Source organism: Phoenix dactylifera, unplaced genomic scaffold, assembly GCF_009389715.1.
Source record: "Phoenix dactylifera cultivar Barhee BC4 unplaced genomic scaffold, palm_55x_up_171113_PBpolish2nd_filt_p 000931F, whole genome shotgun sequence".
Taxonomy (NCBI): domain Eukaryota; kingdom Viridiplantae; phylum Streptophyta; class Magnoliopsida; order Arecales; family Arecaceae; genus Phoenix; species Phoenix dactylifera.
The window spans coordinates 164373-183254 of record NW_024068290.1 but is presented as its reverse complement, the minus strand read 5'-3'; the positions used below and the strand labels follow the sequence as shown (position 1 = coordinate 183254).

General features: G+C 47.4%; 1 protein-coding gene across 1 annotated transcript; it reads left to right on the top strand.

The window, feature by feature from the left end:
- The first annotated feature begins 5795 nt into the window (after nucleotides 1-5795).
- Nucleotides 5796-6113, top strand: LOC120107630. The gene is given in 1 exon segment (XM_039120983.1): nucleotides 5796-6113. A coding segment is annotated over 1 exon segment (318 nt).
- Nucleotides 6114-18882: the final 12769 nt, after the last annotated feature.

Below are 18882 nucleotides of genomic sequence, written 5' to 3'. Positions count from 1 at the left end.
CTTGAAAGACTACATCGACTGCTTCATTGCAGCCACTTGGGAGGTCTGCTTGCTCGACTAATCGATTGCCATGTCAGCTTAAAAAATAGGAGCCCAGTCCTACAAGTTTCTCTTCTTCATCAAGAAGAATTTTTCTGCTGATTTCATAGGCCCCCAAGCTCGGGATGCCCCGTTGCGTCGACCGCGAGCTCAGTCTCCCTCGACCTCGACTCCTATATAATGATGTCCCGACCAAGCTCGGGATGCCCCATTGCGTCAACCGCGAACTTAGTCTCCCCCGACCTCGGGTCCTATCTAATGATGTCCCGACCAAGCTCGGGATGCCCCGTTGCATCGACCACGAGCTCAGTCTCCCTCGACCTTGGGTCCTATCTAATGACATTCCGACCAACCTCGGGACGCCCTGCTGTGTCGACCGCGAGCCGAAGCTCCCTCGACCTCGGGTACTACTGAATAGAAATCAAAGCTATAGCCCAAAACACATAAGGCAGAAACTGCGGGTCGAAGAGCACTCAAGTTCCAACGGCCGAATGACAGCCCAGCCTCTACTTACACTATGACTAAATCCGAGCGCGGAGACTTAGCAAAATTTTTTAAAATTCCGAGCCTAAAGACTTAGTGGAATCCTTAAAAAAATGTCGGAATCACACGCGAAAGTGATTGATGCGCGAAAACGGTCAAAGACAAAGATTCGCTGAAAGCGCAAGTGGAAGCAAGTCCGAAGACAAAATGAGATCGAAGAAAGCATGCATTAATGAGGAGCCTTAAGGTTATGTACAAGATTTTGGTTCTGAGGTCGACCCACTTGGCCGCACAATGGCTTCGGTGGCCGACCTCGTATACAAAAAGAAAAGAAGAAGAAGAGCTAAGTCCTAAGCAATACAGAGGCAAGTCTAAAGCGATAGTCACGACAAGTAAAGAAAGCTGAAGTTTCATTGATAAAAAGTCGTAAGGCTAAGTACAATATCTTGGTTCTGAGGCCAAGCCACTTGGCCGCACAATGGCTTCAGTGGCCGACCTCGTTTACAAAAAGAGAAAAGAAAAACTAAGTCCTAAGATCTCTCCAAGGTGGCGATGGTCTCGATGTCGACCTCAGGGTCATCCACAAGAACCACATTGGGATCTCTTTCAGGAGCAGCCCTAGGATATTCTGTTGACCCAGCCTCGCGAGAGTCCATAGCGGCCTCAGGTGAAACTTCACAAGCGACCTCGGGATCAGCCTTAAAAGCCTCTTCAGAAGCACCCTCAGCAACTTCTCCAGATGGGGCCTCGCGAGCAACTTGCTCAGCCACCCCGGTCTCGGCCTCAACGATCGCATGCTCAGTCTCAGCTTTAGGGCTCTCGGGCACACTGTCGGGCACGCTGTCATCCTCAGCGGCCCCGAACGGATGAGGTTGAAGGCCGCTGAAGTCGAGCTTGGGGCAAAGCCCCCAAGCCTGGGCCCGAAAATCTTCGAAGCCACGGATAAGCCCGTCGACTGCCTCCTCCTCCAGCTCTTCCCGATACTTGGCCGACTCGCAGAAGATCTGCACTGCATTCCGGGCATGCTCCATCGTCTTCTTCTCTCGAGCCTCAAGTTGCTCGATTTTCAACCGAAGGACCTCCGCCTCGTATTTTTGGCCAGCGAGCTCAGAACGGGCATCAGCCAAACGTGCTTCAGAGGCATGGAGCTCCGACCTAGTCAGAGCATGCGAGGCCTCTTCCTCATCAAGGCGCTTGGCCTTGGATCTAAGCTCGGCCTTGGCAGCCTCCATCCTTGCGGTGGCCTCCCTCCGCTTGGCCTTGGCTTCGGCGAGCTTCTTCTCAGCATTCTCCTGGCTCCTCTGGGCTTAGTTTTGATACTCGGCCGCCACGGAGACCAGCATATTAATTTCGTGGAGGTGCTGTGAGGAAGGAAAATAAAAATGAACCGAGATTGAAAACTTAGAAGGACATGAAGATGAAAGTATTAAGATAACTTACTCAGACGGCGGAGCAGTAGGCTTGGTCGACAAAATTGCCAACACCACCAGCTTCGAGCTCGGCTCGGTCAGCTGGAAGCAACGCACAGCGAACGACTTCGCGAGCGACGTCACTATTGTGGAGGGCAGAGTCATCCTCGAAAATCGACCACTCAGGATAGAAGGGCCTCCTTTCGGGGCGATCCCCAGCCCCCGACGAGCTCGGGATGTCGAGCCTTGAAGAGCGCGGGAAAGGGGTATGAGAAGAACTCGGGACCCTAAGGCCGCTGCCCGGCTCGGGTCCTGAACGCCGCAGACGAACAACCTTACGGACTTTAGAAGGGCCCGCGGATGGGCAAGCTCGGACCGACGGTCCCTCTAAGGCCTCGGAAGGAGTCGCGCGCTCGATAAGAGGAGCTTCCTCCGGTCTATGCTCCCCGATCTTCTTCTTGCTGTTCTTCCGAACGAGCTCGGAAGTCTCTACTTCAAGGTCCTCACCTCTATAGGAGAAGAGGTCGAGGACGGCCTAGCCCTTTTCTTGGGCACGGGGCGATCTCTGCCGGCTTCGGTTGCCCTCTTATTATATCTGGCGAGAAGGGCCTCGTTGCTGCTTACCATTCTCGCAATGTCTGAAAGGAAGAAGAACTCAAGTGTGAGACCGACCCCAAAAAGAAAGGAGAAGAAAAAAGAATAAGAAAGAATAAATAAAACAAAGGACGACGAAATAATAGAGGAGCAGTACAACTGCCCTTACCCCCAGGGCACGCCGAGCTCAGGTCGGCATTTATCAAAGTCTCCTTGCTCAGGAGGTCGTTCAGAAGGATATCCCCCTTCAGACCGCGAAGAGTCGCAAGGATCTGCTGCTCCCTCACAGTTAGTTCTGGGGCCTTATTGTTGGCCTTGACTATTGGCAGGCCCCACGATGGGTTAAACCCCCACGAACGCTCGGAGGAAAGAAAGAAGAATTTTTCCTTCCATCCACGAATGGAGGTAAGAGCACCTCGGAATAGTGGCTTACCTTTTCGAAGGGCAAAGTACAGCCACCCTCCATCCGTGGGGTTAGACTTCAACATATAACACCCGCGGAAGACGTTTACCGAGGTTGGTATCCCGTAAGCGAGACAAAGAGACAGGAATCCAATGATTATCCTCCATGAGTTCGAAGCGAGCTGCACTGGGACGAGGAGATACCTCCCAGAAGCTCGTTCACGAACCAGTGCAGGAGGCATCTCAGGCCAGCCCGAAGTGTCTCCACATACACTCCGATCCAACCTGGAGGGGGCCTAGTAACTCGGTCACACGGCCCCGCAAACTCAAGCTTGAACTCACGTGGAAAGAAGAACTGGGTCCGAATCGCGCCCAATTCTTCTCTGGTCCGGCTTGACCCGACCCAGTCTGGACCACAGCTCATCTCTAACCCAAGCTTTATCCCGCGAGAAGAAGCCCCAGTAGAGAGAGAAGTGCTGCCCGACATTGTCTCACTCACAATATTAAAAGGAAGAAAAGAAGAAGAAAAATGGAGGAGCAAAGAAGAAAGACTGACAGTCCTCCGAGCGAACATGAGAAGAAAAAACCTACCATGGTCCTCGCTGGAAAGGCCGATGCCCAGAGATGGAAAACCGAGAAAAATCACCAAAAAACACCCCAAAACACCTCCGAGAAAGACCGAATAGCAATCGGGAGAAGAAGAAATCAAAAGAAGAAGAAGACAAAGGCTACGACAGCCAAATAAAGGTCCTTTCTTAGGGCTAGCTCAAAGCTTATATAGACTCCTCCGACGGACTGGATCAACGAGAGCAGGCTGCACCTCCCATCCAGATCACGCCACGTGCCGATCTCAAAAACTGAACCAGCGTATCAACATGGATCTTCGCTTTAAAGGCAGAATCGAAGCGGCGTCTCTTTGAATACTGGAGCCTCATCATAAACCCGCAACTCGAAATCGCCTCGCAAAGCAAAAAGCTGCCGCCTCGTGCTCTCATTAAAAACACCCAAAAGCACCCTTTCCCCTCCTTTCGAAACGACAAAAAATTTGAAGCCGCCCGATCTCATCAGCATGACGGAAATGGTTATTTCCTTCGCCCGAGCTCGAAGATAGCTCGAACTCGGAAGTCGGGGGTAGTGTTAGGAAAAAAAGTGGATTATCCGGAGCACATAGTCAAAGCACCGAAATCTGGTGGCAAGCGTGACGACTGCAAGCATGTTCTCAACGCGCCTAACCTCAGCGCCCACGACCTCGGCATGAACGATCCCAATAGTCACGACCTCGGCAGGCCTGGTCTCGGCTGAAGCTCAATCGACCTCAAGGCTAAAAAAGACCCAGTCAAATGGAGAAACCGACCTCCACTCCACTGAAAATCACGTCCTCCGTATCCGGGATCAAATCCCGCAATCTTCACCTCAACGGCGGCGAACGTTCGAATTCACACAATCTCAACTGGTCGCCAGCGAGCCCGAAATCTTGGACCGTTTATGGTAATTCATTGATTCATACAATCACATCCGACAGCAAGTAACAGCTGCACCCCCTCCTATAAGAAGGGGGGAAAGCTCTAGGGGGGACTCTCTCCTCTCCTTCGGCTCAAAAAAGGATATCTCCATTCTTTCTCTCCATTAAAAAGCCCCTCTCTGACTTAAGCACCGGAGGGCTTTCGCTGGAACCTCCGGCCAAAAACTTCTTGCAGGTCCGTCGGAGAGAGCCGTCCGCCACCGCACCACAACCGGAGCTCCTCCTCGATCCACGATCACCCTCAGGTCCAATTTCCAGCAATAGGGACATTGAATGACCCAGGAATCGAAAGAACCAATACATGCATCCAAACAAAACATTATCCACTGTAATTACATGCGAAACAAAAAGACAATCAGGGCATGCAAAGGGACGGTTGGTAGCTTTCTTCGTCTTCGGTCTCACTGTTCATGACTCATAAGAACATTCGCGGTTCCAATACTCCTATACCATATAACGTTGTCCGTTTCATTCGCAGACTGCTTATAACTGATGTGGAACCAACCTGAATGAAGAATGGGTTCTTGGACTGAACCAAAAAATGGAAGAATTTGAAATAGAGAGGATCCAAACCCGGAAGTTTTCCACCGAAAATTTGTCTCACTTCTTTCCTCCAAAAATAAAATGATCGCGAGACTTCCAACAGATACGGGTGATTGACTGGGAAGGAGACGTGGCAAGCCCATTTCTGAAAATATAAGGCAAGGTCCAGCTCGCATGCAAAGGTTTGGGCATCGTGAATGACATCCAGACCCGTTCTAAACCCCATTTTGTTTAGGGCAAGTGCAAGAGAGTAGATAAATTTAGCGACCATGACGAAGCCTGCGCCCTCCAAACAACAAAATATCCTTGCACGGACACCCTATGAATCTCTCTCTCACACAGCCTTCGAAATCAAACTATAACCAGTCTTCATCTTTTACCATTCGGTAAGAAGCCCAGCAAAAGCACCGATGTCGATAAAACAAAATCACCGGAGCCTAAACAGCTAATGGCAGCCAAATCAAGGAGAGAATCCAAAGGGAGAATCCATAACGTTCATTCCATCACCCTTGCTTGACATTCTAAACCACATACAGATAAAGCTGATAGCTAACTCGGTGCAGAAAAGATTACCAAATTCAACAAAATGCAGGCCCTGACCTCACAACCACTCATTGCTCCGAACATCACAAACATGTCTAATATTGAAGGAAGCGACCCCTCTCACAGCAGAACGATACGGAAAATCTTGGTCACAAAGGGAATGTACCTCTCAGGCTTCAATCTCCTCATCCTCTTCCTCGTACTCTTCCTCATCTGCTGTTGCATCCTGGTACTGCTGGTACTCTGCCACCAGATCATTCATGTTGCTCTCAGCCTCGGTGAACTCCATCTCATCCATACCTTCACCTGTGTACCAGTGCAAGAAAGCCTTCCTCCTGAACATGGCTGTGAACTGCTCGCTGACCCTCCGGAACATCTCCTGAATGGAGGTTGAGTTACCAATAAAGGTAGATGCCATCTTTAGCCCCTTCGGAGGGATGTCACACACGCTGGACTTGACATTGTTTGGGATCCACTCAACAAAGTAGGAAGAGTTTTTGTTTTGGACGTTAATCATCTATTCATCTACTTCCTTTGTGCTCATCTTCCCACGGAACATGGCAGAAGCAGTGAGGTAGCGGCCATGCCGGGGGTCGGCAGCACACATCATGTTCTTGGCATCCCACATCTGTTGGGCGAGCTCAGGCACAGTGAGCGCCCTGTACTGCTGGGAACCCCTTGAGGTAAGAAGAGCAAAGCCAACCATGAAGAAGTGAAGCCGGGGGAAGGGAATCAGGTTGACTGCAAGCTTCCTGAGGTCAGAGTTCAGCTGACCAGGGAACCGGAGACAACATGTGACACCGCTCATCGTGGCAGAAATTAGGTGATTAAGATCACCAACTGTGGTGAAAAGAAACAAAACAAAAATGTTAGAACTAAGAGCTCAAGAAGCAAATTTGAAACAACAGATATTACTGGATTAACATTTTGATTCGTCGTGAACTTCCAAAGGACCTAGGACCCAACATCAACAGTCTCAACAGCATATATTAGAAATAACAAAACAGTTCTTCCTTTCTCATTTCTCCTTTTATATAGACTAACAAAATAGTTACCGGTAAATCTGGAAAATTTCGATTTTCTCAAACATAAAACACAAGGAGTAGAAAACATCAATGATATGACTCTGGGTTAACCTAGGAAGAAAAAAAAAAAAAAAAGGGCAACTGCAAACACAGAAGCATTCTTGGATGATCAAGATTACTTCAGCATGACATCTAAGTGTCACGCCCCGAGCCCGAGGCGCGGCAGACGCCGCACGCCCACACGGCGGGCCGCACAGGCGTGCAAGGCAGCAGATCATATCAAAGCAGGTACAGCTATTCAAAGATGACATAATTATTTAAATTGTTCAAAAGCGAACCTACAAAATTTCAAAATAACATATGCCAACATAATTCAAATGTCCAAACTAAACTAACTAAAATGCCAATAACTGAAGAATCATCCGAAAATCTAACGCACTCCCCAATCCCGTGCGATCAAGCCTCTGGATCTGAAAAATAGAGAAAATAAAATAATGAGCTACACTAGCCCAGTAAGCAACAAAATACCCCAAAGTGGGGTCAGAGCATATCAGATCAAATACAGGATAATAAAATAAATCATAAATAACATTGTTTTACTATTTTCAAAACTTATTATCATTTTTTCAAAAACTCTGATACCAGAATCTCAACATAATAGGCTACGGCCACGTAACCCAGTGGTATGGGTTGCACAAGGTGCCAAACACCACTATTATTATGCACCGGTGGTACGGTGTCCAAATACCACTATTCTAGTCACCGGTGGTACGGTGTCGAAACCGGTTCCTCACAGATTACAAGTCGACAGGTCCAACGTATAATCCCCATTGGCGGGGCCAGAACAGAACAGATCATAGCCATGCTGAGAATGCATATATATATATAAAAATATATTTCATGGATTTCAGAGCATATAACATGATTTTCAAATAAAATTTAACATGTCTGACCCATTTTACTGAATGCAAAACATATATCAAAACAAAATCAGTTTATTAAATAATTCAGAAATCACACTTGAAGTATTAAGTTACTTACCTCTTCTCGCTTGATTCCTACTTCAGGTAGACGGATCAGGTTCACCTGTTAAAGTTTAATTAATTTCTTGTTAATTTCAGACTAAGCAAAATTCAAAAATAATATTATTGGACATGGCCCAACAGAGCCCAAAGTTGGCCCATAATGGGCATCGCCTGATAGGGCCCATATCGGACTCGGCCCAATGGGCCCGCATAGACTCGGCTAAATAGGGCCCCCATGGTTGGCTTCTAATTGGTTCATTTCTGCAATAAAATTTATTGCAGGGACTAATATTTAATTACAGGGTAATGTTCTATAATAAGACTTGAGTGAGAGGACTAAATAACTATTGTTGGGGACCTTTATGTAATAAGTCTTTCCTATAGGGGTCAAATACAAATTACTGAAGATCTTATTTCTGAAATAGCATACTGCCCAGGGCTTAACTGCAAATAATCTGTTTACTGGTCTAATGGGTTTGGGTTTCGGGTCCCGGGTTTCGGGTTCGGGTTCGGATTTCAGTTCAGGTTCAGGTTTAGGTTCGGGTTCAGGTTCGGGTTCGGATTCTCAGGTTTGATCTGGGTTTTGGGTTTGGATTTTTTTTTTTTTAAACCGGGCCCATGTTGGGCCCACAGTGAACCGGGCCCAGATCGGGCCCACTGTGAACAGGGCCCATGTTTGGCCCTGTTCGGCCCGTAGGGTCATCTTCCTCCCCCATTCCCCCCACGGCAGGGGAAGACCGAGAGGGAGAGCGGAAGAGGAAGGGGCGGCAGCAGCGGCGGCGGGGTGGCCGGAGGCCACCCCTCAGTCGACGGCCAGCCGGCCGCAGTGGCGGCCGGCGGTCGTTGCGGTGGCTGGGTCGAGATCAACCGAGAATGCTCTCGGTTGATGGGGCCAAAACAGATGGAGGAAGAGGGCTTACCGGCGGTGGCAGAGGTGGCGGAGGGATCTCGGCCGAGGGAGGCTCGGTCCGGTGTCAGGCGGCGGCGGCGACGCTTGAACCCAAGGAGATGGGTCTCAGAACGGGGGGTGGCCGCGAGGGGGATCCGGGCGGCGCTCGGTCGGGAGGGTACACCGGTCGGAGAAGAGGAGGAGGGAAGGAAGAAGAGGAGGAGGAGGAGCTCGGGATGCCCTGGGGGAAGGAGTAGATGGGGCTTTATAGCCCCATCGTAACGGTTCTCCGCCGCGAAAATCGCGGCGGTGGGGCGAAATCCACGGCCGCTCGTGTGGCCGTGGGGTGGCCGCGGAATGACCGCGGGGCTGCCGCGTAACGCCCGCGGCGCCCCGCCCTCGCTGCACCCGAAGAAGCCGGAGGGGATTGCATCTCCGATCCCCTGCTCTGGCCCCTTCCAAAAGAGGAAGACGGGGCTGAAGTCGGCCGGGGCTGCCGACTTCAGCCCGTATCTCACATTCTCTCCCCCTTAAAAAAATTTCGTCCTCGAAATTTAAGAGATCTATGCCTTTCAAATTTAGAAATACTCAGCCTATTGAGTAATATAAATCCAAGATCTCCATCTCCTCGATCAAAATCAGTGTGATAGATAGCTTTGGATCAACTATCATAAATTTCAAGATTAACACTAGATAAGTGACTGAGTAAAATCTCATATTGAAATTATCATCTTGATGCATGTTCGCTCGAGGTTGGATCAGGATCGATTCACAACAGGATTGATTAAAATTAGTTGTGTTTGGGATAGAACTTGAAATGAAATAGATCTCATACACTTATCATGGTAGTGTGCTGATCCCTCAAAGGATAATGACCAACCTTAGAGTCAAATCATTATATTGCTAAGAATATGATTCACAAAATGAACATGTACTAATGATCATTAGATAGCAACGATTTGTCTCAAAAATGATTTGCGTCAAATCACAAAAGCAGGTCTAAGAAGACAGTATTGATACCATGATTCAATATGCCACAAAGCTTTTAACTTAAACTTATAAATCATAAGATGAGAGCAATTAATGCATGGTTTATTCAGATACTTAACAAATTAGACCATATTGGGTCAACAATCAACTAACCCGAGTCATGATACGTTCAAATTATCATTATTATTATTATTCTCTTAGCATACCCAAAAATAGCAAAGTCTATCCAAGAAATAACATAATCATATCAAGATTGACCTGATTAGCAAAATCTTACATTATTAAACGACATAGTTTTTCATCATAACATGTTACCAAAACACAATCAATGTTTTTGACCAGTTTAAATTGATTCAGTCCATCATACTTTCGCTGCGCAACTCAGATCAATATTCTCCAAAATTTCTTAATGATCCCAGATCATCAACATATTTTTTTTTTTAATCCAAGTAAAATTCTATCCTTGCTTCCCAAGTATACTAGGTCATGATTAACTCTTGAGATAGTTGTCGTATTTGTACCACCATATAATTATCAAATTAGTAGGCAAGTCTCTACCTACTATCTGAACTGGACAAGTCTTGCAGACCTGATTACTAATCATCCTACTTCCAGCCGGAGTGCTAACATGCATATCATACTTAAGCAGCATGCAAGGTAGGTCATATTTTTGCACAAATATCGATGACACAATGAATGTGTAGCACCAGAATCAATTAGTATATAAGCATAAACAGAAGCAACCGGTAGTGTACCTGACACCACAGTATTGGATGCCTGAGCATCGTGCTGAGTCAGTGCATAAATAAGACCCTGTGTGTACGTTCTCCCTCCTATCTGCTGCTTAGAAGAAGAAGGCTGAGCTGACTGAGCCGGAGTAGGAGAAGCTTGCACTTGCTGGGTTCTTGTAGTTTGAGGCCTCTGAACTGATTGAGAGTCTCGCTGATTATAAGGGCACTCCTTTATCCTATGACCCTGTTGGCCACATCTGAAACATGCGCCAGATAATCGTCTACAGAGTTCTGTCTTATGGGCACCACCACATGCTTCACATTTAGACTGGTCATGTTGAATAGTCTCTTCATAAGATCCTTGCTTTTCTGATTGCCCAGACCTATTACGAGATTTTGCTGTCCTACTAGAATTTTGTCCACTATGAGTTCATCATCTCTGCTCCTCTTCTTTTGTATTCTAACTTTTGAATCTTGTGTTTCCTTCCAGACAATTTCCATATTCTTGGCTCTATCTACCAGGTCATCATAGTTGGTTGAGTGCACTACGGCCAAACCCCGACGTAATTGAGGCTTCAATCCTTCTTCAAATCTCCTCATCCGGGACTCTGCATCTATGACGAGGGTGGGAGCAAACCGAGCTAATCTGTCAAACTCTGCCTCATACTCATCCACGGTCATAGTTCCTTGAGATAGATTTAGAAATTCCCTCTCTAGCTCCCTAAGGCGACTTGAAGGAAAATACTTGGAGTAGAAGGCTGTGCGGAATCTCTGCCAGGTAAGTGCCTCCTGCTCGGGTGCCAATGTGCGCTCCACAGACATCCACCAATGATGAGCTCGGTCCTGAAGCATATAGGTGGCAAATCTGACCTTCTCTTCATCGGTGCACTCCATTGCCCTGAAGGCTTTCTCCATTTCATCTATCCAGGCTTCGGCCTCTTGAGGACTAGTGGTGCCCTTAAAAGCCGAAGGAGCCATTCTTTTGAATTATGCTATACTCCTTCTTTGCTCAGGAGGAGCAACATCCTGTTGGACGGGTTGCTGAGGTTGTTGCCTCTCTTGGCGTACTAACCCGACGACCTCCTCGATCAGTTCGAGCACCCGAGTTTGATTTCCGGCGGCAGCTTCTGGAGTTGATTGACCCTGGGGCCCTGAGCTATGCGATGCCTCGCCCGCTTGGTTAGTGGGGGCTCTTCCTCGAGAGCCCCTAACCATCCGATTCAAGCTACGGACACGGCGAGGCGGCATTCTGATTCAGTAAAAATGTAAATGTTATAAAATCATCCAAACAGAATAATACGAAATAGTTAATAAAATAAATGGACATTATCTCCTTATCTGGTTCCTACCCATCTCTCAACCTTTCTGACGGATCCTACGAATCCTAAAACTTAGGCTCAATATAATTGTTTCAGTTACAATCCCTAATGATCTTAAACCTGAGCTTTGATACCACCTAATCTGTCACGCCCCGAGCCCGAGGCGCGGCAGACGCCGCACGCCCACACGGCGGGCCGCACAGGCGTGCAAGGCAGCAGATCATATCAAAGCAGGTACAGCTATTCAAAGATGACATAATTATTTAAATTGTTCAAAAGCGAACTTACAAAATTTCAAAATAACATATGCCAACATAATTCAAATGTCCAAACTAAACTAACTAAAATGCCAATAACTGAAGAATCATCCGAAAATCTAACGCACTCCCCAATCCCGTGCGATCAAGCCTCTGGATCTGAAAAATAGAGAAAATAAAATAATGAGCTACACTAGCCCAGTAAGCAACAAAATACTCCAAAGTGGGGTCAGAGCATATCAGATCAAATACAGGATAATAAAATAAATCATAAATAACATTGTTTTACTATTTTCAAAACTTATTATCATTTTTCCAAAAACTCTGATACCAGAATCTCAACATAATAGGCTACGGCCACGTAACCCAGTGGCATGGGTTGCACAAGGTGCCAAACACCACTATTATTATGCATGGGTGGTACGGTGTCCAAATACCACTATTCTAGTCACCGGTGGTACGGTGTCGAAACCGGTTCCTCACAGATTACAAGTCGACAGGTCCAACGTATAATCCCCATTGGCGGGGCCAGAACAGAACAGATCATAGCCATGCTGAGAATGCATATATATATATATATATAAATATATTTCATGGATTTCAGAGCATGTAACATGATTTTCAAATAAAATTTAACATGTCTGACCCATTTTACTGAATGCAAAACATATATCAAAACAAAATCAGTTTATTAAATAATTCAAAAATCACACTTGAAGTATTAAGTTACTTACCTCTTCTCGCTTGATTCCTACTTCAGGTAGACGGATCAGGTTCACCTGTTAAAGTTTAATTAATTTCTTGTTAATTTCAGACTAAGCAAAATTCAAAAATAATATTATTGGACATGGCTCAACAGAGCCCAAAGTTGGCCCATAATGGGCATGGCCTGATAGGGCCCATATCGGACTCGGCCCAATGGGCCCGCATAGACTCGGCTAAATAGGGCCCCCATGGTTGGCTTCTAATTGGTTCATTTCTGCAATAAAATTTATTGCAGGAACTAATATTTAATTACAGGATAATGTTCTATAATAAGACTTGAGTGAGAGGACTAAATAACTATTGTTGGGGACCTTTATGTAATAAGTCTTTCCTATAGGGATCAAATACAAATTACTGAAGATCTTATTTCTGAAATAGCATACTGCCAAGGGCTTAACTGCAAATAATCTGTTTACTGGTCTAATGGGTTTGGGTTTCGGGTCCTGGGTTTCGGGTTCGGGTTCGGATTTCAGTTCAGGTTCAGGTTCAGGTTCGGGTTCAGGTTCGGGTTCGGATTCTCGGGTTTGATCTGGGTTTTGGGTTTGGATTTTTTTTTTTTTAAACCGGGCCCATGTTGGGCCCACAGTGAACCGGGCCCAGATCGGGCCCACTGTGAACAGGGCCCATGTTTGGCCCTGTTCGGCCCGTAGGGTCATCTTCCTCCCCCATTCCCCCCCACGGCAGGGGAAGACCGAGAGGGAGAGCGGAAGAGGAAGGGGCGGCAGCAGCGGCGGCGGGGTGGCCGGAGGCCACCCCTCAGTCGACGGCCAGCCGGCCGCAGTGGCGGCCGGCGGTCGTTGCGGTGGCTGGGTCGAGATCAACCGAGAATTCTCTCGGTTGATGGGGCCAAAACAGATGGAGGAAGAGGGCTTACCGGCGGTGGCAGAGGCGGTGGAGGGATCTCGGCCGAGGGAGGCTCGGTCCGGTGTCAGCCGGCGGCGGCGACGCTTGAACCCAAGGAGATGGGTCTCAGAACAGGGGGTGGCCGCGAGGGGGATCCGGGCGGCGCTCGGTCGGGAGGGTACACCGGTCGGAGAAGAGGAGGAGGGAAGGAAGAAGAGGAGGAGGAGGAGCTCGGGATGCCCTAGGGGAAGGAGTAGATGGGGCTTTATAGCCCCATCGTAACGGTTCTCCGCCGCGAAAATCGCGGCAGTGGGGCGAAATCCACGGCCGCTCGTGCGTCCGTGGGGTGGCCGCGGAATGACCGCGGGGCTGCCTCGTAACGCCCACGGCGCCCCGCCCTCGCTGCACCCGAAGAAGCCGGAGGGGATCGCATCTCCGATCCCCTGCTCTGGCCCCTTCCAAAAGAGGAAGACGGGGCTGAAGTCGGCCGGGGCTGCCGACTTCAGCCCGTATCTCACATTAAGTAAACTGATTTTGTTTTGATATATGTTTTGCATTCAGTAAAATGGGTCAGACATGTTAAAGTTTAATTAATTTCTTGTTAATTTCAGACTAAGCAAAATTCAAAAATAATATTATTGGACATGGCCCAACAGAGCCCAAAGTTGGCCCATAATGGGCATGGCCTGATAGGGCCCATATCGGACTCGGCCCAATGGGCCCGCATAGACTCGGCTAAATAGGGCCCCCATGGTTGGCTTCTAATTGGTTCATTTCTGCAATAAAATTTATTGCAGGAACTAATATTTAATTACAGGGTAATGTTCTATAATAAGACTTGAGTGAGAGGACTAAATAACTATTGTTGGGGACCTTTATGTAATAAGTCTTTCCTATAGGGATCAAATACAAATTACTGAAGATCTTATTTCTGAAATAGCATACTGCCAAGGGCTTAACTGCAAATAATCTGTTTACTGGTCTAATGGGTTTGGGTTTCGGATCCTGGGTTTCGGGTTCGGGTTCGGATTTCAGTTCAGGTTCAGGTTCAGGTTCGGGTTCAGGTTCGGGTTCGGATTCTCGGGTTTGATCTGGGTTTTGGGTTTGGATTTTTTTTTTTTTTAAACCGGGCCCATGTTGGGCCCATAGTGAACCGGGCCCAGATCGGGCCCACTGTGAACAGGGCCCATGTTTGGCCCTGTTCGGCCCGTAGGGTCATCTTCCTCCCCCATTCCCCCCCACGGCAGGGGAAGACCGAGAGGGAGAGCGGAAGAGGAAGGGGCGGTAGCAGCGGCGGCAGGGTGGCCGGAGGCCACCCCTCAGTCGACGGCCAGCCGGCCGCAGTGGCGGCCGGCGGTCGTTGCGGTGGCTGGGTCGAGATCAACTGAGAATGCTCTCGGTTGATGGGGCCAAAACAGATGGAGGAAGAGGGCTTACCGGCGGTGGCAGAGGCGGCGGAGGGATCTCGGCCGAGGGAGGCTCGGTCCGGTGTCAGGCGGCGGCGGCGACACTTGAACCCAAGGAGATGGGTCTCAGAACAGGGGGTGGCCGCGAGGGGGATCCGGGCGGCGCTCGGTCGGGAGGGTACACCGGTCGGAGAAGAGGAGGAGGGAAGGAAGAAGAGGAGGAGGAGGAGCTCGGGATGCCCTAGGGGAAGGAGTAGATGGGGCTTTATAGCCCCATCGTAACGGTTCTCCGCCGCGAAAATCGCAGCGGTGGGGCGAAATCCACGGCCGCTCGTGCGGCCGTGGGGTGGCCGCGGAATGACCGCGAGGCTGCCGCGTAAGCTCGCGGCGCCCCGCCCTCGCTGCACCCCAAGAAGCCGGAGGGGATCGCATCTCCGATCCCCTGCTCTGGCCCCTTCCAAAAGAGAAAGACGGGGCTGAAGTCGGCCGGGGCTGCCGACTTCAGCCCGTATCTCACATTAAATAAACTGATTTTGTTTTGATATATGTTTTGCATTCAGTAAAATGGGTCAGACATGTTAAAGTTTAATTAATTTCTTGTTAATTTCAGACTAAGCAAAATTCAAAAATAATATTATTGGACATGGCCCAACAGAGCCCAAAGTTGGCCCATAATGGGCATGGCCTGATAGGGCCCATATCGGACCGGCCCAATGGGCCCGCATAGACTCGGCTAAATAGGGCCCCCATGGTTGGCTTCTAATTGGTTCATTTCTGCAATAAAATTTATTGCAGGGACTAATATTTAATTACAGGGTAATGTTCTATAATAAGACTTAAGTGAGAGGACTAAATAACTATTGTTGGGGACCTTTATGTAATAAGTCTTTCCTATAGAGATCAAATACAAATTACTGAAGATCTTATTTCTGAAATAGCATACTGCCAAGGGCTTAACTGCAAATAATCTGTTTACTGGTCTAATGGGTTTGGGTTTCGGGTCCCGGGTTTCGGGTTCGGGTTCGGATTTCAGTTCAGGTTCAGGTTCAGGTTCGGGTTCAGGTTCGGGTTCGGATTCTCGGGTTTGATCTGGGTTTTGGGTTTGGATTTTTTTTTTTAAACCGGGCCCATGTTGGGCCCACAGTGAACCGGGCCCAGATCGGGCCCACTGTGAACAGGGCCCATGTTTGGCCCTGTTTGGCCCGTAGGGTCATCTTCCTCCCCCATTCCCCCCCACGGCAGGGGAAGACCGAGAGGGAGAGCGGAAGAGGAAGGGGCGGCAGCAGCGGCGGCGGGGTGGCCAGAGGCCACCCCTCAGTCGACGGCCAGCCGGCCGCAGTGGCGGCCGGCTGTCGTTGCGGTGGCTGGGTCGAGATCAACCGAGAATGCTCTCGGTTGATGGGGCCAAAACAGATGGAGGAAGAGGGCTTACAGGCGGTGGCAGAGGCGGCGGAGGGATCTCGGCCGAGGGAGGCTCGGTCCGGTGTCAGGCGGCGGCGGCGACGCTTGAACCCAAGGAGATGGGTCTCAGAACAGGGGGTGGCCGCGAGGGGGATCCGGGCGGCGCTCGGTCGGGAGGGTACACCGGTCGGAGAAGAGGAGGAGGGAAGGAAGAAGAGGAGGAGGAGGAGCTCGGGATGCCCTAGGAGAAGGAGTAGATGGGGCTTTATAGCCCCATCGTAACGGTTCTCCGCCGCGAAAATCGCGGCGGTGGGGCGAAATCCACGGCCGCTCGTGCGGCCGTGGGGTGGCCGCGGAATGACCGCGGGGCTGCCGCGTAACGCCCGCGGCGCCCCGCCCTCGCTGCACCCGAAGAAGCCGGAGGGGATCGCATCTCCGATCCCCTGCTCTGGCCCCTTCCAAAAGAGGAAGACGGGGCTGAAGTTGGCCGGGGCTGCCGACTTCAGCCCGTATCTCACACTAAGGATAAGAAATCAAATTTCATGATCTAAAATATTACATTATAAATAGGATCCCTAAAGTGAACAGTAAAATGAGTTGTGAATCATTCATTTACGAGATGCTCATCATTTCAAAAGCATGAAACAGCTCAAATTAGAAGAGACCTAGAAAAGAATGGCTTGATTTTGTTAGTATGATAGCATACAAGGAAGACCCAAAACTAACAGAAGCTGGATCAATATTGTCAAAAAGGCTAGAAACATGCTTCTACTGAGCATTTAGCCCTGAATTTAAAAGAAGAAAAAAGTTCATGACAAAAAGTTGCAAGTAAAATAGTATTATCAAAACAGAGTTGGTCAATTTGCCAGTATCAACAACACAAGTATTGTTGATTAACTATCAAAGTTTTGAGTCCGCAAGCTTAAATCAGTATGTGACATAAAACAAATAGGGTACAACATATTGAATCTGAAATCAAACACATGAAACCCTCAATCGTTTGTAAATTTCCATTATTTCTTTTACCTAATGAAACAAAAAAAAAAAACATTCTTCAATAATGTATAATAAAGTAATATAAAAACTTACACGTAGGGGTTGCAAGCTTTAGGGTGCGGAAGCAGATATCGTAGAGAGCTTCATTGTCAAGAACCATACATTCATCGGCGTTCTCAACAAGCTGATGAACGGATAGAGTGGCATTATATGGCTCCACAACAGTGTCAGACACCTTCGGAGATGGAAAAACAGAGAATGTTAACATCATGCGATCTGGATACTCCTCCCTGATCTTAGAGATGAGAAGAGTGCCCATGCCGGATCCAGTTCCTCCTCCCAAAGAGTGGCAAACTTGGAATCCTGCACATAAATGAATTAAAAGGTTCTTTGTTATAGCAATAAAAAAAAAGCTAAAATTTAGACCACATGAAATGAATAACAAATTGAGAAATTTAACATAAATGCATATACAAGGACTGTAGCTCATTTGCAAGATAGAGTTGAGTGCTTTTGCCTTTCTCTGAGAAGGATCACAAAATAAGATCAAAGAGAAAATAGATATCACACAACATTTGGAAAGTACTATTCAACTAGACAACTTAGCAGACAACTACCCACTTAAATACGAACAGGAATAGAAAAAAGAGTAAAATCTAAAAACTCATACACAATTGATTTCAACTATCAGTTTGATAGTGAATTTCAAAAGCAATTTTCACCTTTTATGTAATGTCAAGTTTATACAATTCACTGTTTTCCTGGTTAAAAATTCAAAACTGTTCAAGCCCCAAATTTGTCCTTGGATTTAAAACTTTGGTTTCAGCTTTATCTCAACTTGCAATATCATAGATTTCGTGTTGCAAAAAGTGCTAAGAGGTCGAAACACAAACCTGTACAACCGCACAAAAAGTTGAGCAATAACAATAAATCTTACAATCACAAATACAAAATCCTTAAACTGCTCTGATAAAAAGAAGTAAAAAGTCCACGATATTCAAACCAAGCGAGACTGGAGACCCTTCTGTTGCACCAAAAAATGACTCCTGGTACAACAATATAAGTGCATTTATACATTATCCTGACTTGTAACAAGAAACCATATAACAATGGCAGTCACACATGCATGCATATCTATCTAAACCAAACCATCAATGCTTTGGGGCCTAAACCTGGTACCCAAATAAAGCTTCAAGCCATGTCATAAAAGCATTGATACTTTGTGCACCTACTATGTAATGCACCAATCCTGTGAATGACACAAATGCCTTGTGCCACAAGGCATCGAGCTTTCCTTTTTCTTCTCCTATTTTGGCACCATAGTTGAACACCAGAGCATTACTCACAACCTAATGATAATAGTATAAAAGTAATAAATATTGATTATGAAATCCAACAAGCAAGCCTATCTACCAAAGCTAGATATATAAACATATAAAGGAGGTGTATATTTCTATAGGCAATTAGACATTATTTAGAAAAGAAAGAAAAATTTAAAGTATGTTAACATCTGTCTCAGCCGGAAAAGGAGCAAAGGGGAATATAAACAGGATGAACCATGTAACTGAGAAGAAACAAAATCCACTTATTACCATAAGCAAATGCAGACAATAGAAACAAACAAAACATCCCCAACATGCAGAGGAGATACTTTCAAGAAAAAAGGATGACACACAAAAAAAAAAAAATTAAATTTCATC